Below are 22,008 nucleotides of genomic sequence, written 5' to 3' on the forward strand. Positions count from 1 at the left end.
GCAAGTGTTCTAATTTATTATCGCTATTTTCTAGCTGGTCTAAAACCACTTTTGCCGTAAAGGGACACTTTTCAGTTGCTATGGACAATCTTAAGTTTCCAGGAAGAAAGAACAGTATATATAACATAAAACTGCATGCAGGTCATTGGACAAAGCACTGGGGACAAAAGGGATGTGAAATGATTTCATACAGTACTGTAATCTGTAAGATTACAATGTACTGTATTTGTTATGAATTTTCAATTTTTTGAATTTGCCGCCGGGCTCCACCCCTGTGCATTGCGCTTGCAGGGAACGGAGCCACCGGCACACAGGACATTGGGGCAGAGGACAGAGCCCGCAGACACAGTGGGGGACATCGCAGGATCCCGGTGACAAGGTAAGTAACACTGCAACAGGATCCTGCAATGCAATCTCAAGTGTGGCTCGGGGTTACCGCTAATGGTACTGAAATTTAACCCCGAGCCAGACTCAGGAAAACCGCCAGGGAGGTTAATCTTGGCCAAAATGTATTCTGCTACATGTCTTTTGTAAAAAAAATAAAAAAAACAAAAAACCAATAAGTGTATATTGATTGGATTGTCTGACAGTTATAGCGTTTACCAACTATGGGGTATATACTGGAATTTTTTTTTTATAGTACTAATGGCGGTGATCAGTGACTTATAAAAGGACTGCCATAGTGCGGTGGACAATTTGACACTAACTGACACTGGGAGGAACTGACTAACTGCCACTGAGATCACCAGTGACACTATTACAGTGATCAGTGCTAATAATTATAATAGAAATAATAATAATATGCGCCATCACTGTACTAATGACTCTGGGTAGGAAAAAGTTAACATCTAGGGCGATCAAGGGGTTAAATGTGTGCCTAACTTCATGTAATGTGTGTGATATGTGCTATTACTAAAGATCCTGTTGTTCTTTTTTCCTGCTAAGCAGGCTAAAAAAAACAAGATCCCCCGTTAGTGAACAGAGCTCTGTTCTGTAAATGACTGAGCAGAACAGTGGGTGCCGGTGGGCAATCATTGCCTGAGGCCCGCTGACTGGCTTGTGCTGTGACGAATCACAAGATAGCCGGGTTGGCGCGTGCGCACACGCCCCCTACCTGGGCGCACAGCCGCTGTGCCCATCAAACGCAGCCACTGTGCCATCAAATGCCGCCACTGTGCCCATCAAATGCTGCCACTGTGCCATCAAATGCTGCCACTGTTCCCATCAATTGCAAATGCAGCCACGTTTAGTCATTCGCTTTTTGGCTTTAATCAGGTGCTTCAAAAACACCCCCCGCCGCTGTAATTCAGGCGCCCGGCGTCCGAAAAGGGGCCGGATGCCTGAATAGGGGGTGGAGGCGGCGGCCATGGATAGATTCATGCAATGCATGAATCTATCCATCTACATAGAGGGGGTGGCTGGAGAGAGGGGGCGGCACCTGTGCGCTCTTAATGGACACCCTGCCACTGGCATACTTGCCAACTGTCCCGGATTTCCCGGGACATTCCCGGGACTTGGGCCCAATTCCCGAATTTCTGGTGTCCTGGGAAATGTCCAGAGAAATCCGGTTCCTTACGATTCGCCGCCGCCGCCGCTAGAGGTCCGCGGCCGGCGGAGACATTTTGATGAAGTTCAGGAAGACGGCTGGGGGGGGCTAGACGGAGCTCCTGCGTCGCCGCCCACCCTCCGCCCCGCTCCACCTCACCCCGCCTACCCCCGCCCCTTTCCATATCAGACTGGCAGCGGGGCGGGGGGTAGTGGGGGTGAGACGGAGCGGAGGGTGGGCGGCGACGCAGGAGCTCTGTCTAGCCCCCCCCCCAGCCGTCTTCCTGTCTGATACTAGCCATGCTGCGGACTCGTGACTACTAGGACACCTCTGAGGTGGGGGGGGGGGCGCACCGCTGTGGGACTCCTGATGTGAGGGGGGGCTCCTTTGGGGACACACACCTGATGCAAGGGGGGCTCCACTGGGGACACACACCTGATGCAAGGGGGGCTCCACTGGGGACAAACACCTGATGCAAGGGGGGCTCCACTGGGGACACCTGATGTGAGGGGGGGCTCCACTGGGGACACCTAATGTGAGGGGGGGCTCTGCCGGGGACACCTGATGTGAGGGGGGGGTCTGACGGGGACACCTGATGTGAGGGGGGCTCTGCCGGGGACACCTGATGTGAGGGGGGGCTTCGCCGGGGACACCTGATGTGAGGGGGGGCTTCGCCGGGGACACCTGATGTGAGGGGGAGCTCCGCCGGGGACACCTGATGTGAGGGGGAGCTCCGCCGGAGACACCTGATGTGAGGGGGGCTCCGCCGGGGACTCCTGATGTGAGGTGGGGCTCCGCCAGGGACTCCTGATGTGAGGGGGGGCTCCGCCAGGGACTCCTGATGTGACGGGGGGCTCCACCGGGGACACCTGATGTGAGGGGGGCTCCACCGGGGACTCCTGATGTGAGGTGGGGCTCCGCCGGGGACACCTGATGTGAGGGGGGCTCCGCTGGGGACACCTGATGTGAGGGGGAGCTCCGCCGGGGACACCTGATGTGAGGGGGCTTCGCCAGGGACTCCTGATGTGAGGGGGGGCTCCACCGGGGACACCTGATGTGAGGGGGGGCTCCACTGGGGACACCTAATGTGAGGGGGGGCTCTGCCGGGGACACCTGATGTGAGGGGGGGGTCTGCCGGGGACACCTGATGTGAGGGGGGCTCTGCCGGGGACACCTGATGTGAGGGGGGGCTTCGCCGGGGACACCTGATGTGAGGGGGGGCTTCGCCGGGGACACCTGATGTGAGGGGGAGCTCCGCCGGGGACACCTGATGTGAGGGGGAGCTCCGCCGGAGACACCTGATGTGAGGGGGGCTCCGCCGGGGACTCCTGATGTGAGGTGGGGCTCCGCCAGGGACTCCTGATGTGAGGGGGGGCTCCGCCAGGGACTCCTGATGTGACGGGGGGCTCCACCGGGGACACCTGATGTGAGGGGGGCTCCACCGGGGACTCCTGATGTGAGGTGGGGCTCCGCCGGGGACACCTGATGTGAGGGGGGCTCCGCTGGGGACACCTGATGTGAGGGGGAGCTCCGCCGGGGACACCTGATGTGAGGGGGCTTCGCCAGGGACTCCTGATGTGAGGGGGGGCTCCACCGGGGACACCTGATGTGAGGGGGGCTCCGCCGGGGACTCCTGATGTGAGGTGGGGCTCCGCCGGGGACACCTGATGTGAGGGGGGCTCCACTGGGGACTCCTGGTGTGAGGCGGGGCTCCGCTGGGGACTCCTGGTGTGAGGGGGGCTCCGCTGGGGACATCTGATGTAAGGGGGGCTCCGCCGGGGGCACCTGATGCAAGGACGGACTCTGCTGGGACATCTGACGCAAGGACAGAAGGCTGGTGGCAGGCGACGTGGCTAGTGACACGCTCAGGGATCCCACTGATTCTACATTATGGTGAGTTGAATGATTTAATTTTATATTACAATGTAATAATAGAAATAATGCACTTCAATCATCCTGACACCATAACAACCATGATGCCGGGATGATTGAAGTGCTAACACCAGGTGTTTGGAGTATCTTTATCTGCTGATTGTTAAACTTTCTAGAATACACATATTTTTATTGTGTAGGATCTGGGGCTGCTGTCCCGTCATTTCCCTCTTCCCCTCTCCCCCTCTAATCCCTCTCTCCCTCTCCATCCCTCACTCATCTCAGACTCTAACCACACCCTCTGGAGCCACGCCCATTTAAGCCACGCCCACTATGTCACGTAAACCACACCCATTTTTAGGCGCGCCCGAATGCCCCGCCCCCTAATTATTGTACGGCTCCACCTACAGCCACAAAAGTGTCCCACTTTTTTTTTTTACAATGTTGGCAACTATGCACTGGGCTATTGTATTCTTACAGCCACCATCTGCAACTGTCAGAATACCTGAACAGTCACTGTGGGTGACAATTTTACAATTGCCTTCTTTGGCAAAAGTCGATTGAACATACTGATGTTTGTTGACTCAGGTTATTATGTAAAAACACATTTTTATTTTCTTTTTATGATAACAGAATATAATCAGTGTGTTCAGCACCATTGGTTTAAGAATCAAATCTTTTACAGTTGATTGTCTATGATAAAATTATGCACATATACAGAGCAGCTTCTTATTGTTTGATCAGTGAGAGGAATTCTTCTCTGGACTTGGGATCATCTCGGAAGATTCCATGCATTGTGCTGGTGACGGTTTTGCTGTTCATCTTCTGCACGCCCCTCATTACCATACACATGTGCCTGGGGTGAGAGGAAAACCAAATTACTCCATGATTCCAGGTACAGAATGTGATTATCAGACTAAAAACACAGGTGGGCCTAAGGCTCTATTCACGCCTGCGTGACTCCAAAATCGCACAATTTCCATTGTGACTTTGATCCATCTTTACAAGCCGCATCAAAGTAGTGCAGGCACCTTTTCAAAGTCACTGCAACATTAAGTCGCACCAATCTGAACGAGTGCCATTGAAAACAAGGGGCTGTGACTTGTCATGTGACTTTATGGGGTTGAATTACTAAAATTGGAAAGTGCAAAATCTGGTGCAGATCTGCATAGAAACAAAGCAGCTTCCAGGTTTTAGCCCACGTTCACATTGAGCCTGGGTTCACACCATGGGCGGATTGACCATTCAGGCACTCGGGCACTGCCCGAGGGCCCCATGCCACTAAGGGGCCCCTCAGGGTTGCCAGCCTCAATAATTATTGTTTTATTTAACCATGCCCCTTTAAGCCTCTCCCACTTTTAAAGTGATTGTAAACAATCACCTTTTAAAACAACCCATTTAGTTTAAAATAGAAATGAAAGGCAAAACATTTTTGTATAGATATAAAAAAAAAAAAACATAAATCACATTCCCTCTTTTCTCAGCTGCATTAGCCGGGGCAGTAGCAGCACACTGAACTTCCCAGTGACAGGGGGGGGCGTTTCAGGACAAATCTGATCGTTGGAGGAGAGCAGCCTGAGTTCCCAGCATAGCTAGGGAACTGACCACGGTGTATTCTCCTGCTTAGTGTGGTCAGTTTTTAATAAGAAAGCAAAGGGACTAGCAGGAACACCAGGGCTTTCTCATAAAGGAAGCAATACAAAGGGAACAGGAGACTTTCTCATGCAAGTACATGGTACAGCAGGCACATATCAGGAATTTGAAATGTTGGGGTAACAAACAGCCACTGTATGCCGCGTACACACGACCGGTTTTGCCGTCGGAATAAACTCCGAAGGTTTCTCTGACGGAACTCCGAAGGAATTCCGCTCTAGTGATCTTGCATACACACGGTCACACCAAAGTCCGACCGTCCAGAACAAGGTGACATACAACACGTACGACGGGACTAGAAAAAAGGCTACGCACGCCGCATTACAGCTCCGCTTGAGGTGGACAAAGGTGTCCCAGGTCTTTTACAATCCCAGCAACACCCTGTGCAATAAAAAAAAAATCATTTGCACTCTTCACCATGACGAACTAAGCACTCTGCAAGTCAAGCAAAAGGGCCCAACTTATGATCTTGCAAATAGGCCCACTGATTTCAGAAAACGCCCCTGCGCACATGGAAAACAATTATTTTCTTTGTTCCCCATCCCGTGTTGAGACTGCTTTCATCTTTGTAGCTCGATGGAAATGGTGTGAACAAATCCCTTACAGCTAAAGATCAACTTGCCCAACTTCGGCCCTGGATAGAATAAACAATGTATGACATTGAAATACATAAAAGTCTTTTGAAATAAATCATTGAAAACATTACTTACGAAGCCTCCATAACAACAGCCACCCCCAGTGGCTGCAGAGCGTCATTGATGGCTAATGCGATTTGTTTTGTGAGACGCTCTTGAACTGTAAATATATAAAACAGGAGATTATTAGCACTGCGGCACAGCCAAAAAGGTGCAGCAAACAAACAATGTTTAAGATATTCATGTAAAATTTTGACACAACATGTTCATGAAAGAGCATTATTTAGCAATATGTATATTAAAGTGACCCTGTCACTAGACCATCCATTTAAACAAAAAAAAACAAAAAAAAATATTGGTTGATTTAGTAAAATTGGAGAGTGCAAAATCTGGTGCAGCTCTGCATGGTAGCCAATCAGTTTCTAACTTCAGCTTGTTCAATTAAAATTGTTTCAAACCCTGTTACACCACTTTTCCCTACAGGTTTCCCTATAACAAGGCTTACCTGTAGGTACCGTGAATATCTCCTAAACCTGCACAGTTTAGGAGATATTCACTGTATCCGCATACGCCGACGTCATCGCCACATGCGCACTGAAGAAACGGCCCACTCGAGCCGTTTCTTCAGTGGCCGTGCCATGACCGGCGTCTCCCGCACGCATGCACAGGAGTGATATCATCGCGGCTCCGGCCAGTCCCAGCCCCGGAGCCCGCGAACCCAGAAATAACTCCGGGAGACATGTCTCCGGTCAGAGCGGTGTGTGGGAACCGCTACAACAGCTTCGATCTAAGATAAGCATTTCATAATGAGCTAGTATGCGATGCATACTAGCTCATTATGCCTTTGTCTTGCAGGCTTTTTTTTTGTTTGTTTTTTCTGAGTTTACAAAACCACTTTAAGCTTTGACCTTAAAAAAAAATTAAAATAAACTAGACGCTGATTGGTTTCTATGCACAGCTGCACCAGATTGTGTACTCTCCAGTTTTAGTAAATCAACCCTTATACAATATGTCCTTTTAATGTATGTCATGTATGTTATTTACTTGTAAAAGCCTCGATTATGTAGAAATCCAAAAGCCCTCAGACTGCTGCTGGGTGTGGCAATCTATAGTATTCCCCTGTGTTCCTGCCCTGGCTGATCTATAAATGTAGGGGAGGGATGGAGGAGCTGGGTCAGCACAGGGCACTTAGTCACTCCCAAAAGAGAAGAGGGCGATGATATGCAAGGAGAGTGAGGCTGTGCTAGGGAAATGACTCTCCACATTTTCTAGCACATTGTAAGTAAAATTAAAAAATAATTTATGGAAAAGGAAAAAAGAACTGCAAGTAAACATTTAAAATTACTTGATTTTTCTGTCCTTTTCACTGAACTTTTTTAACCACTTCAATCCCGGAAGATTTGGCTGCTTAATGACCAGGCCATTTTTTGCGATTCGGCACTGCGTCAGTTTAACTGACAATTGCGCGGTTGTGCGACGCTGTACCCAAACAAAATTGACGTCCTTTTTTTCCCACAAATAGAGCTTTCTTTTGGTTGTATTTGATCATCTCTGCGGTTTTTATTTTTTGAGCTATAAACAAAAAAAGAGCGACAATTTTGAAAAAAAAAAAAAAATTTTGTACTTTTTGCTATAATAAATATCCCCATTTTTTTTAAAAAAAAAAAAGCTAATTTTTTCCTCAGTTTAGGCCGATATGTATTCTTCTACATATTTTTGGTAATAAAAATCACAATAAGCGTATGTATTAATTAGTTTGCACAAAAGTTATAGCATCTACAAACTATGGGGAAGATTTATGGCATTTTTATTATTATATTTTGTTTTTACTAGTAATGGCGGTGATCTGCGGTTTTTATCGGGACTGTGACATTATGGCGGACAGATCGGACACTTTTGACACATTTTTTGGGACCATTGACTTTTATACAGCGATCAGTGCTATAAAAATGTACGTATTACTGTGTAAATGTCACTGGCAGGAAAGGGGTTAACACTAGGGGGCAGTCAAGGGGTTAAATGTGTTCCCTTGTGTGTGTTCTAACTGTAGGGGGGATGGGACTGACTAGAGGAGATGACAGATCATTGTTCCTAGCTAGTAGGAGCAGATGATCTGTCTCTCCTCACAGAACAGGGATATGCGTGTTTACACACACACACGTCCCTGTTCTTGCTTTTGTGCCTGGCTGGTGGTCATCTTGCGGGCATGTGCCTGTTATCCCCGCTTAAAGGGACCGACGTACAGCTAAGACGGTTCGCGGGATCGTGGCGGCCTGCCACAGTATAATGATGGCGGCTGGTCGGCAAGTGGTTAAGTTGGTAACAGGCTCGCTTTAATTCATCCATGGTAAAGGTCCCACATATACATGCCCTATTTAATACCACTGTAGCACCCTCTAGTGTGCTACTAGTGTTAGTGCAGGAAAATGTATGTTATGACTCATGGTTGGTTTGTGATTCAGAAATTGGGTCAGATTGGATGCCTCAGAGGCAGGACTCTGGTACCATCCCCCCCCCCCCCACCACCACCACCACCACCACCACCACTTCCTCCCTGATCTAGAATTATGGAGAAACTTCTAGAAGTTAGTGGACGGAGGCCAGGAGGTACTGATCTGCATACTTGAGGGAACTTGGCCAATCCAGAGTCAGAATGTCCTAGCAGGGTGGCTAGGTCAGTCCTTAAATATGGGAGATCCATGCCAGCAAGTAATCCGGGTGGAAGATGGAGTGCTGTGGAGTCTGTCAGTGGCCTAGGAGGGACACCTGGGGGGGACACGGCCTCCAGGCTCTGCCCAGGCTGACTTGGGAAGAGCCTGACAGCAATACAGTTTGGAAAGGAATCTTGCCTAAGGAGCAGCAGAAAAAAAAGGAGGACAGAGTGGAGTACATCAGTACACCCAGGGATTCACAGGGGGAAAGACTTTTGCTGCAGGTGAATGACCACAGAAGCAAAGTGGGTGGTTATGTCATTAGGACTTAATGGCACCACTGTACACCTGCAAAAGTAAGCATCCAATGATGTGAAATGCGTTAGCGATTGCACCCTGTTTTGTCTCTATTTATGTGACTATATTTTGGATTTTTTACGCTCCACAATAAAGATGTTTTTTTCCAGAGTGCGGCAGTCCAGGAACCTTTTCTTCTCCACACCTGCAAAAGGGCTGTGTGTTTTTGTGGATTTCAGGAATGCACACAATTTTGTGTACATCCCTGCAGCGCACAGATGTCTAACTAAAAAGGGGTAATGAATTCAAATTTGAGGAGGTTCAGTCACTAGAAAAGTCTTCCAAATTGCTCTCTATTAAAACATAATTAGGCCAATCACATCCATATTTCAAAAGAAAATCACATTACATAAGGTGCCCTCATCAGAGTGCCTTCTTACATCAGGTGTCCCCAGTAGAATGTCTCCTTGCATCTGGTGTCCCCATCAGACTTCTCCTTCACATTTGGCGTCCCTCCACACATCAGAATTGCCCCCCCCTTCCCTATTGTACTCACAAATAACTAACTCTGCAAAGAAGGCAGCTCTTCCTTCCTAACAGGATCCCCCTTATATCAGTGTACCAACTGTTGGTCTCTAAGGGGGTTCGCTTATATAAGGGGACTCTGTTGGGGGGGTCTTTGGTGAAATATCAGGGGTCTAAACCTCTGAAGTGTCACTTGAGACAGAGGAAGGAGCTGAGGACACAGATTCCCCAGTCCCTTTCTCTGCAGCCTCAGCTGCACTGGACAGTGAATGAATGGGAAGTGCTCTGTGCTGATCGGATTCCTGTTCATTCACAAATTGAAGCACATAGTTTACTATGCTTCAGGTATTAATGAACACAATGAGTGATCAGTACAGATCACTTGTTGTGTTCATTTACAAAATGAAGGGAGCGGTAAATTACATACTTACTTACTGGCCCTTTCCCCCGCTGTCCATCCTGAAACACCCCCCACAGCAGCTGGTGGGGGAGAAGAGGAGGGTATCTGGCAGCGCTGCGGGGGGATATTGGATGGACTGGCGGAGCCCCCCGGAGCAACGTGATGTGGAGGGTCAGTAGTAGAAGTCCCAGGAGAAGCAGTAGCTTGGTAGCCAGCCCCACCATCCTCTTGATCCACCTAGCTTTCAGTACCCACTCACTTGGGCTGGCTGCACCCCTGCTCTCTGGGTCCTGGGGTTCCAGCCGGGTGCAGTAGCCACCACTGCAGAATGTTAGAGCCACTGCAGGACAGGAAGGAGCTAAGCCTAAGGGAAAACTGCAGGGAGGGGGGTGATCAAGGGTCTCTGAGCCAAGGGTGGAGGCAGATCAGCGGCAGGCAGGACTGCACATTCTCACTCACCTTGTGCATCTAACACAATGACCCTGAAACCGAGTGACACATTCACCCCCTTGTGCAACTTCCCCATGCCCCCTCACCCTCTCCCCCACACTCTCCTTTACAGCCCCCATCCCCCCTGCAGCTTTTTCTCCTCCTGCAGCTTCTCCATCTCCCCCTTACCTTGTGCAGCTTCCCTACCCCCCCTCATCTTGTGCACCCCCTGATCCCCCCCCCGTTCCCCTTGATCCCCCCCCCCCCGTTCTCCTCTCCCACTTCATCTTGAGCAGCTTCTTCATTCCCCCCTCTTGCCCCCCTCACCTTGTGTAGCCCCCACCCTCAAACCTGTATACGTTTGACAGGCTGCTGGCATTAGGGCTGGATGATGCACCTGTGCCCTCTGCCCGTGGCTAAATGCCAGGACCTCATGCAGCGGGGCAAAATGTTCAGTGTGCATGAGGCGTACAGAGGCGAAAGAAATCCCATCTAAGACAGCTCTCTCTAGAACGTTTGTACCCATTGCATTACTTACTCTTGCCCCTTGCTCTGGTGACAGCTCTAATGTTGGATTTCTGCTGTCAATGGTCACTAAGACAAATAGAGAAGGGAACTGCCCCCATTGTGGACTCAGACACCCACACAAACCCACACAAAAGGTTTTGCATCGCCATCCCATACAAAAGGCTGAAAATTTCTTCACAATAAATATATTCCCTTCTACAAACCTTGTAGCCGTCGGCTGAAGATTTCAACAATTCTGAAAAAATAATAGAAAAATGCAGTCAGCACATATTTCATATATGTCATATTTTATCAAGTATCTGTCAATCCAGATACCGCTGCAGAATGAACCTGAAAGCCGTATGTATAAGTGTTCTAGTCCTCAGCTTCTATACAGTGTAGATCTAAGGTTTCTGTAATAACTTACCTTGCCAGCTTGCTCAGGCCAACTACTTTTCTGCTTGGTAAGTAGCCAATATGAACCTTTGAAAGCAAGAAAATGCCTGATTTATTACAATATTCTAGGGATTTATACTGTATAGTGCCAACATTGTATGCAGTGCTTTAGATATCATACATTCAGCAATGAGTTTTGGCCTACAAATCTTCTATTCGCAAATGTAAAACACAGAGCATGTGCACAAGAATGCCTGCATCTCTTGTAAAATCTGAGGATGAATTGCTCTACAGCAGGGGTGCTCAACCTTTTGAAGAGCAAGGGCCACTTAAGTGATTTGGTAAACGGTTGTGGGCCACACTGAAATGAAATGGTTCAGAATTTCAAATGTTTTATTTTGAATAGCATAATGAAGAAGTTAAACAACAATCAGGATCATCGTTTTCCATGAGACCAATCCCTGTTCGATGTTTACCCACTGTTTAATCACAATCACAAAATGAAAGAAAACGGACAGGTGGCCCCTATCAGACCAATCGTGTGAAAGGGGCCTATAGAGGAAGCATCGGCTTATGCGGCTCCTGCTCCCTCTGCAGCCGCTTGGTTCCTCCACCGCCAGCTCTGGGATGCCACCACTCTGATGCTCTGGGATGGCGGGTCAGCAACCCGCAATCTGGGCTTGTCGACCCACCATCCCAGAGCAGGAGGTTGCGGGCCACATCAGAGTGCTCCGTGGCCCAGCGGTTCAGCACCCCTGCTCTACAGCCCCTACTGCTAAAGGTGGTCAGTGAGGACCAGATATGGCATTTTTTTATTTTGTTAAGTTGGTTCTGCTTGGACCAACGTAACTATGCATATACTATACCTTTGGGATCTCTCTAGAAGCTGGAAACACTGAAGTAGACACCGCTACTCCAGAGATCTCCACTAGCTTCCAGGTCCCATGCCTGTTATCCTATTGTGAGCACAGGATGACAGCTGCTTGGTACTGGCACCATTTGGAGAATGTTTTGTGTTTTTTCAATGACTGCAAAGAGTTCCTTGACTGGACAAGGTGGGGAGACAGGACAGTGATGTCACGCCAGGCAGCCAGCACCATAGCAACAAATAACGCCATGTGTCCCGGTCACATGGCGTCATTGAATGTCATGGTGCTGGCGTTGGTCCACCTGCATCATGGAAATGAAGGACGCTGTGTGGTGCCATTAATGCAATATCAGGAAGCTGCATCCCATACATAATTACTTTGAAATCCAGGATGACCCAATAAATATATGAGATGGGTGGCAACCCTTTTCTTTTTGTTCCTCATTGTTTCTCCTTGTGTCTTTCTACTCTATATCTCTGGGTCCCCTAAATCTCTCTGTTCCCCTGCCCCATCTCCCTTCTTATCTCCTCCTGGGTATAGTCTTAAACCTGGTTTCATACCTTGCCAAAAAATGGTACCAAGTGATGTTCACAAAGAGAAAACACATCGATGTCCTTCACAATGACAATCTCATCATGGTTCTCGTCAAATATGGCGTTGTTGAGTATATCTAGAAAACAAATTACAGTAACGTGAAATATCAATCTTATTATAACCATAAAACATAAAAGTGCTTAAAGGATAAGTTCATGTTACATGTTCCACCCGTTTTTTTTGTAACATGTTCTAGCATCTGCAGCCTCCCCTCCCCCCCAATCCCCTTTACTTGTGACAGCGGGCAGGGGATCCTCTCCCCACACCCACTGTCACAATTTGACAACAGTGCAGTAGTATAGGGGTCTTCCCACTCAGCAATGTCATTAATTCACAGTTTCCTGTGAGTGAATGCCTACAAGTACAGTCAGCCATTGCAGCTGATGGCTTGAAGTTCTCAATGATGGGATCAGGGACAGAGGGATGCTGGGGGTGGGACGGGATCAGGGACAGAGTGATGGTGGGAGGGTGGGATGAAAACGGGGACAGAGGGATGGGGGTGGGATGGGATCAGGGCCAGAGGGACGGTGGGATGGGATCAGGCACAGAGGGATGGTGGGAGGGTGGGATGGGATCAGGGACAGAGGGATGGTGGTGGGGGTGGGATCAGGGACAGAGGGATGGTGGTGGGGGTGGGAGTGGGATCAGGGACAGAGGAACGGTGGGATGGTGGTGGGGGTGGGATGGGATCAGAGACAGAAGGATGCTGGGGGGGATGGGATCAGGGACAGAGGGATGGTGGGAGGGTGGGATGAGAGGGATTAGGGACAGAGGGATGGGGGTGGGATGGGATCAGGGACAGAGGGATAGTGGGGGGGTGGGAGTGGGATCAGGGACAGAGGGATGGTGGGGGGGGTGGGATGGGATCAGGGACAGAGGGAGGGTGGGATAGGATCAGGGACAGAGGGATGGGGTGGGATGCTGGGGCGGATGGGATCAGGGACAGAGGGATGGTGGGAGGGATCAGGGACAGAGGGATGGGGGTGGGATGGTATCAGGGACAGAGGGATGGTGGGGGGGTGGGATCAGGGACAGAGGGATGGTGGGGGGTGGCATGGGATCAGGGACAGAGGGAGGGTGGGATAGGATCAGGGACAGAAGGATGGTGGGGGTGGGATCAGGGACAGAGGGATGGTGGTGGGGGGGTGGAGTTAGGATTGGGGACAGAGTGATGGTAGTGGGGGTGGGTTGGGATCAGGGACAGAAGGATGCTGGGGGTGGGACGGGATCAGGGACAGAGTGATGGTGGAATGGTGGGATGGGATCAGGGACAGAGGGATGGGGGTGGGATGGGATCAGGGACAGAGGGATGTTGGGGGGATGGGATCAGGGACAGGGAGGGTGGGATGGGAGGGATCAGGGACAGAGGGAGGGGTGGGATGGGATCAGGGACAGAGGAATGGTGAGGGGGTGGGAGTGGGATCAGGGACAGAGGGATGGTGGTGGGATGGGATCAGGGACAGAGGAATGGTGGGGGTGGGACGGGATCAGGGACAGAGTGATGGTGGGAGGGAGGGATGGGATCAGGGACAGAGGGATGGGGGTGGGATGGGATCAGGGCCAGAGGGACGGTGGGATGGGATCAGGGACAGAGGAACGGTGGGATGGTGGTGGGGGTGGGATGGGATCAGGGACAGAAGGATGCTGGGGGGATGGGATCAGGGACAGAGGGATGGTGGGAGGGTGGGATGAGAGGGATTAGGGACAGAGGGATGGGGGTGGGATGGGATCAGGGACAGTGGGATAGTGGGGGGGTGGGAGTGGGGTCAGGGACAGAGGGATGGTGGTGGGGGGGTGGAGTTAGGATTGGGGACAGAGTGATGGTAGTGGGGGTGGGATGGGATCAGGGACAGAGGGATGCTGGGGGTGTGACGGGATCAGGCACAGAGTGATGGTGGGATGGTAGGATGGGATCAGGGACAGAGGGATGGGGATGGGATGGGATCAGGGACAGAGGGATGCTGGGGGGGATGGGATCAGGGACAGAAGGAGGGTGGGATGGGAGGGATCAGGGACAAAGAGAGAGATGGGGGTGGGATGGGATCAGGGACAGAGGGATGGTGAGGGGGTGGGAGTGGGATCAGGGACAGAGGGATGGTGGGGGATGGGATCAGGAACAGAGGGATGGTGGGGGGGATGGGATCAGGGACAGAGGGATGGTGAGGGGGTGAGAGTGGGATCAGGGACAGAGGGATGGTGGGGGATGGGATCAGGGACAGAGGGAGGGTGGGATAGGATCAGGGACAATGGGATGGTGGTGGGGGTGGGATCAGGACAGAGTGATGGTGGTGGGATGGGATCAGGGACAGAGGAATGGTGGGGGTGGGACGGGATCAAGGACAGAGTGATGGTGGGAGGGTGGGATGGGATCAGGGACAGAGGGATGGGGGTGGGATGGGATCAGGGCCAGAGGGACGGTGGGATGGGATCAGGGACAGAGGGATGGTGGTGGGGTGGGATCAGGGACAGAGGGATGGTGGTGGGGGTGGGAGTGGGATCAGGGACAGAGGGACGGTGGGGGTGGGATGGGATCAGGGACAGAGGGATGCTGGGGAGATGGGATCAGGGACAGAGGGATGGTGGGATGGTGGTGGGGGTGGGATGGGATCAGGGACAGAGGGATGCTGGAGGGGATGGGATCAGGGACAGAGGGATGGGATCAGGGACAGAGGGATGGTGGGATGGGATCAGGGACAGAGGGAAGATCGGAGGGTGGGATGGGATCAGGGACAGAGGGATGGTAGAGGGGGGGTGCGATGGGATCAGGGACAGAGGGATGGTGGGATGGGATCAGGGACAGAGGGATGGTGAGGGGAGGTGATAGTGGGATCAGGGACAGAGGAATGGTGGTGGGGGGTGGGGGTGGAATCAGGGACAGAGGGATGGTGGTGGGGGGTGGGAGTGGGATCAGGGACAGAGGGATGGTGGGGGGGATAGGGGGATGGGATCACGGACAGAGGGATGGTGGGGGGGGGGTGGGAGCAGGGTCCTCTCAATAGCATCATGGGCCCCTGGGCAAAATAATGCTCTGGGGCCCCTACAATGGAGAAAACGCGGGTAAGCAGACATCAAGTAGGTAGAAGGTAAACAAGCGGAGCTTCCCCTTTTGGGTGGAGCTCCGCATTAAGTACATGAACAATCATTCTGTACAGCAAAGAAACAGTGGGAAAATACTACATACATAAAGTAACAAAGCTGTCCTGTGCATATAATATATCTGCTAGAATGATGCCTCCACAGCACTATGGCCCCTCTACATCCCAGATATCCCCCAGCATTCTGACCCCTCTAAATCTCAGATATCCCCCCAGCACTCTGACCCCTCTACACCCTAGATATCCCCCCAGCACTGCGACCCCTCTACATCCCAGCTATCCCCCCAGCACTCTGACCCCTCTACACCCCAGATATCACCCCAGCACTCTGACCCCTCTACACACCAGATATCCCCCCAGCAATCTGACCCCTCTACATCCCAGATTTCCCCCAGCACTCTGACCCCTCTACACCCCAGATATCTCCCAAGCACTCAAACCCTCACATCCGCCCAGCACTCTGACCCCTCTACACCCCAGATATCCCCCAGCACTCTGACCCCTCTACATCCCAGATATCCCCCAGCACTCTGACCCCTCTACACCCCAGATATCCCCCAACACTTTGACCCCTCTACACCCCAGATATCACCCCCAGCACTCTGACCCCTCCACACCCCATATATTACCCCAGCACTCTGACCCCTCTACACCCCAGCTATCCCCCCAGCACTCTGACCCTTCTACATCCCAGAAATCTCCCCCAGCACTCTGACCCCTCTACACCCCAGCTATCCCCCCAGCACTCTGACCCTTCTACATCCCAGAAATCTCCCCCAGCACTCTGACCCCTCTACACCCCAGATACCCCCTCAGCACTCTGACCCCTCTACACCCCAGATATCCCCCGACACTTTGACCCCTCTACACCCCAGATATCCCCCCAGCACTCTGACCCAGCACTTTGACCCCTCTATACCCCAGATATCCCCCCAGCCTTCTGACCCCTCTACACCCCAGATATCCCCCAGCACTCTGACCCCTCCACACCCCAGATATCTCTCAAGCACTCAAACCCTCATATCCCCCCAGCACTATGACCCTCTACCCCCCCCCCGATGTCCCCCAGCACTCTGACCCCTCTACACCCCAGATATCCCCCAGCACTCTGACCCCTCTACACCCCATATATTACCCCAGCACTCTGACCCCTCTACACCCCAGCTATCCCCCCAGCACTCTTCCCCCTCTACATCCTAGATATCCCCCAGCACTCTGACCCCTCTACACCCCAGATATCTCCCAAGCACTCAAACCCCTCTACACCCCAGATATCCCCCCAGCACTCCAACCCCTCTACACCCCAGATGTTCCCCCCAGAACTCTGACCCCTCTACACCCCAGATATCCCCCCAGCACTCTGACCCCTCTACACCCTAGATATTCCCCCAGCACTCTGACCTCTCTACACCGCAGATATCCCCCAGCACTCTGACCCCTCTACACCCCAGATATCCCCCAACACTTTGACCCCTCTACACCCCAGATATCCCCCCAGCACTCTGACACCTCTACACCCCAGATATCCCCACAGCACTCTGACCCCTCTACACCCCAGATATCCCCCAGCACTCTGACCCATCTACATCCCAGATATCCCCCCAGCATTCTGACTCCTCTACACCCCAGATCTCCCAAGCACTCAAACCCCTCTACACCCCAGATATCCCCCCCAGCACTCTGACCCCTCTACACCCTAGATATTCCCCCAGCACTCTGAACCCTCTACACCCCAGATATCCCCCCAGCACTCTGACCCCTCTACACCACAGATATTCCCCCAGCACTGTTACCATATACCATAAGATACCCACTACATCCCTGATACCCACTACACCGTGGCCTCCCTACATCCGTGATACCTCTAGAACTATAGCCACCCAAGCTACCCCAAGGATTGCTACCCCCTATACACCCCAGATCCCACTCAGCATTGTTTTCCTCCATACACCCTTGATATCCCCCAGCACCATTATTCCATCCATGTAGTACCCCCTTTTCCAGTGGAGATACAGTGCATGTAAACTTTTTGCTATGTGCCCACCTCCAGCACTGAACTCACCTATACCAATCAAGCAGGCAGAAGGAGGCGCGGAGGAGGGAGCATCCCTCTGGGCATTCCAAGCCCTTCGGTGCAAACAGTGCTGGACAGCTGGGCTCACCATCCACAATGCTACTTCCGAAGGTGGGCTCTCAGTGCCTCCAACTCAGCAGCTCCCACTCCAGCTCCTACCCCGCAGCCTTCAAGTCCTGCGCATTCAAGCTGCATGGGGCAGGGTCAGAGCATCACTGGCGCTCCGACCCCTCCCCTCCCTGCTGGCTGTGAAAAAATAGGTATCGTTCTGCACAGCACGGCACACCGCTGCCAGCCTGCCTTCCCTGTGTATCCATCACTCTCAGTGCCATCATGGGCCCCCCAATTTTGGGGCATCGTGGGCTCAAGAACCAGCTTCTTTGGAGAAAGTGTAGGGGCCCCCCATGCAGCTGGGACCCCTGGGCAGTGCCCAGGTGTGCCCACTCATTAAGACAGCCCTGGGTGGGAGTGGGATCAGGGACAGTAACACTCACTTGCTTTTAGTTTCAGTCAATTCCCTCTTTCCGCTCAGTGTGTTCTCAGTCTGGACTCACAGTGCCTCCAGTAATGGCTCTCCCGACATGGGGACACTGTCTGCACATCTCCTCACTAAGGGGAGAGCTCCTCCCCCTTCACTGGACTGGCCCATCAGCTGACTTTCTCCTCCACTCCAGTATCTTCCTCCCGACATGGATCTGCTTGGAGGAATTATTGGAGCTGCTGTACCAGTCACAGTCAGTGAGTGCTCGCTCAGGCACAGTTCACATCACTGTTTCCTGTAACTATAAATGGCGAGCTGCGTGCGGTGACCCCCCTTAGCGTACTGCTATGTCTGGGATGTAATGTCTCGATCATTGCCTAGAACCGGCAGCAGCGGACGGGCGACAGCCCCCCACAGTGTCGGGATGCCAGGGATCAGTCGCAAGCGCGACTGCTGCGACCCTGGTTGTTTCGCTACTGCTTCCTGTTAGAGGGCGGCTACGCTCATTCTCCACGGTCCCCACTGTATGTAGGAACTTAGCCACCCTCTTTTGCTCACTCTGGAGATGGACTATAGACTATGGGATTTGTACTGTGCACAGACTGCAACTAACGTGCACTGCTCATTCCAAACGAATGGAAGTGACGGGGAAAAGGAGAGGCTCGGGAGCTCTTAGAGGACATTACAAGGAGGCAGAAAAACACAGTAGGAACAATTTCATGAAAAATTGATTACAGGGGCATTAAGTGGAGGGTGTTTATGGATTATTTTGGGGGGGATAAGAATATTGTTTATTGTACATGTACCTACTGCTTCAGAGAGGATAGTGAACCCATAGCTCCCAACTGTCTCTGATTTCGAGGGACTGTCCCTGATTCAAAACATAGTGCCTCTGTCCCTCTTTCCTCCTCATTGTCCCTCATTTTGGTCTGATCTATATAGTTGTATATAAAATGCAGTGTTTCCCAGTGCTAAACCTTTCACCCAATTTCTAAATTGCTGCATTTGTAAATTCCAAAAGCCAGTATAAAGGAATAGTAGTGGTAAAAAAAAAACACTTATCGGTTTCACTAATTATTATTATTATTATTATTATTTAAAGTACTTATATAGTGCGGTCAATTTATGCAGCGCTTTACATATACATTGTACATTCACACCAGTCCCTACCCTCAAGGAACTTACAATCTAAGGTCTCTAACTCACATTCCTATACTAGGGCCACTTTAGACAGAAGCCAATTAACCTTCCAGCATGTCTTTGGAGTGTGGGAGGAAACCGGAGTAGCTGGAGGAAATCCACGCAGGCACAGGGAGAACATGCAAACTCCAGGCAGGTAGTGTCGTCGTGGTTGCGAACCAGCGATCCTTTTTACTGATAGGCAAGAGTGCTACCCACTACACCACTACTAATCAATTTGTTTGGGTAAAATTCTCCTTTAAGAGGGCGTGGCAGGGGGTGTGTCCTATGCCTACATACTTTTGCTAAATGATGTCCCTTGTTCCCACCTCAAAATGTTGGGAGGTGTGTTTTTTTTTTGCCAAGAATGGACAAACTGCCAGTTCATAATGCCAGCAATCTAAAACAAAATCTGGTTTAACCACCTGCCGACCATATAGCTTACATATACGGTGGCAAAGTGGTACTGCTGCGCAGGATCACATACCTAGTATGTGATCCGACACCTCCGGGCCTGGGGCACTGTGATTATACTGTTATACACAGCAGGAGCTTGATTTCCCCCTGCACATGTCAATCCTTCGGTACAGAGGTAGGAGGGTGGTCTGCCTATGTAAACAAGGCAGATCGTTGTTCTGGTAGTAAGGAAGGCATGGATACTGTGTCTCTGCAAAGCAGGAGCATGGATCCATGCCTTCTCCTAGTAAAAGCACCTCCCATAGTACACAGAAACACTGGCTAGGCATAAATTTAACCATTTGATCGCCCCTGATGTTAACCCCTTCCCAGGCAGTGTCATTAGTACAGTGACAGTGTATATTTTTTAGCACTGATCACCGTATTAGTGTCACTGGTCCCCAAAAGTGTGAAAGTGTCAGTTAGTGTCCAATATCGCAGTCCTGTTATAAGTTGCTGATTGCCTCCATTACTAGTAAAAAAATAAAAATACACCATAGTTTGTAGACGCTGTAACTTTTGCGCAAACCAATCAATATACACTTATTGGAATTTTTTTTACCAAAAATATGTAGCAGAATACATATTAACCTAAATTGATGAAGACTTTTTTATGGGATATGTTGTATAGCAGAAAGTCAAAAATATTGTTTGTTTTTTTCAAAATTGTCAGTCTTTTTTTTTTTTATTTCACCAATGGAGGTGAATGTTACAGGGTGACAATGCAGAAGGCAATATGGAGGCCGGGACAGAGCGTTGTCACCCTATACAAGGAAGTGCTAGAACAGGAACCTTCATTTATGGAAGGATTATAAGGAAATGTTTTAACAAAAGCTGCATTATGCATATCTAAACATGTTAAAAGTCGTATGAGTGCCCTCTGAATAGCTATTTGCGTCAGGTTTTCCTATTGCACAACCCATTAGCAGGTGTTATGTCGCCCCATCACCGCATGTTTTAACCCCCAAAAACCTGCAATTTCACCCCAAAACCGCATTCATTGTGTGCGCTTGTAGCGCAGCCCCATCTAGTTGAATAGTTTGCAGTCTGAGAACCAATACAAGATGGTAATTTTCCACTACTTCTAAACTGACCATTAATGTTAACGTGGACCCCGCATACACCACATTACTTATTCTTATATTTAAAACTTTCTTTGACATATTAATCATGCTAATATATCATGAGCTGTAGGCATAATTCTTTTTTAGCAGGGATTCCAGAGAACCTGAAAATTATTTCAAGAGTTCCTCAGGAGTAGAAAGGTTGAGAAAGGCTGCCTTAAAGTGTTATTCTGCACTTAATCTTTCATTTAATTGCGCAATAAATTCATTTGATTTTTTAAAGTGACAGTTTAAAGAAAATTCATTTTGAAAAATAAAACCCTTTTAGGTTTAACAAAGGTTTTTTTTTTTTTTTTTTATTCATCCTACATAGCCTACATGGGTGTTGGTGTGTCAGAGTTGTGTCCTTTAAAAGCTAAAAGTTGTCCCTCTTTCCCATCTCAGAAGGTTGGGAGGTATTCTTTATACCAGGCGCCCAGGAGGACTTACCATCAATGTTTTCGTTGTATCCCTTGGTAAAAAACTGCATGGCTTTTGCAGCTCTCAGGGGGGTCTTCAGCAGTCCGTCTCTTTCGGGGTCCTCGCCCAGCTCTTGGAGGATGGTGTTGTAGGCACCTTCTAATACTGGAAGCCTCTCCTGATCAAGCTGCTCTTTTTTGCTCTGGTTGAAATTTTGCTGTATCAGAGCTTTTTTCATGTCCATGGTGCCATTGGTGTGGCTGGTGATATAGTTGCAGTTGACTTCTCCATTCACGTGTGAGTTCATGATCACAGCCCAAAAGGGTTAATGACCACAACTGGGTAGCTGTCAGTGATGGATCAGGTGCTCTGGGCAGGCTGTGAAGAGTATGATTCATCCAAGGGATGCCCGTTCTATTTATACACAGTCAAAGCACCACGGCCAATCCATGAGGACTAGCATTGATGATGTAGCTGTCAAACATTACACTGGAGTAATAATTTAAAGTGTCATGGCACTTGCTCCCTCAGGCTACAGTGCAGATGACTGGAAAGAGTAAAATGACACATAAACAGGTTAGCTATGCTGTTCATCCTGATCAGCCTGACTACCCATATGGCCTTTCATTCATTTTGGGTTTTAACGGTTTCTGCAATTAACGCGCTGATAATTTACGTCAAACACATGGCACAGCCTCTACAAGGTCTGTCTGCTGGTTATCACTGGTGAATCACTGAAGTAATTGCTCATCTATTGGGAAAATGGAAAATGTTGCATTTCATAAACCAGAGCAGAGGTGCTCCATTCTGGCCCTCAAGGCCCATA

At 50.3% G+C, this 22,008-nt stretch overlaps 1 protein-coding gene across 1 annotated transcript; it reads right to left on the minus strand.

The window, feature by feature from the left end:
- Positions 1-3,851: 3,851 nt before the first annotated feature.
- On the minus strand, positions 3,852-21,596 carry LOC141141618 (GTP cyclohydrolase 1-like). The gene is made up of 6 exons (XM_073629181.1): positions 21,213-21,596; positions 12,341-12,450; positions 10,943-10,998; positions 10,740-10,771; positions 5,782-5,866; positions 3,852-4,274 (listed from the first exon to the last, which is right to left on the minus strand). Exons 1-6 carry the CDS (start codon positions 21,487-21,489, stop codon positions 4,148-4,150), a joined length of 687 nt encoding a protein of 228 aa, XP_073485282.1. The 5' UTR covers positions 21,490-21,596; the 3' UTR covers positions 3,852-4,147.
- Positions 21,597-22,008: the final 412 nt, after the last annotated feature.

The sequence above is a fragment of the Aquarana catesbeiana genome, linkage group LG04 (assembly GCF_042186555.1).
Source record: "Aquarana catesbeiana isolate 2022-GZ linkage group LG04, ASM4218655v1, whole genome shotgun sequence".
NCBI lineage: Eukaryota > Metazoa > Chordata > Amphibia > Anura > Ranidae > Aquarana > Aquarana catesbeiana.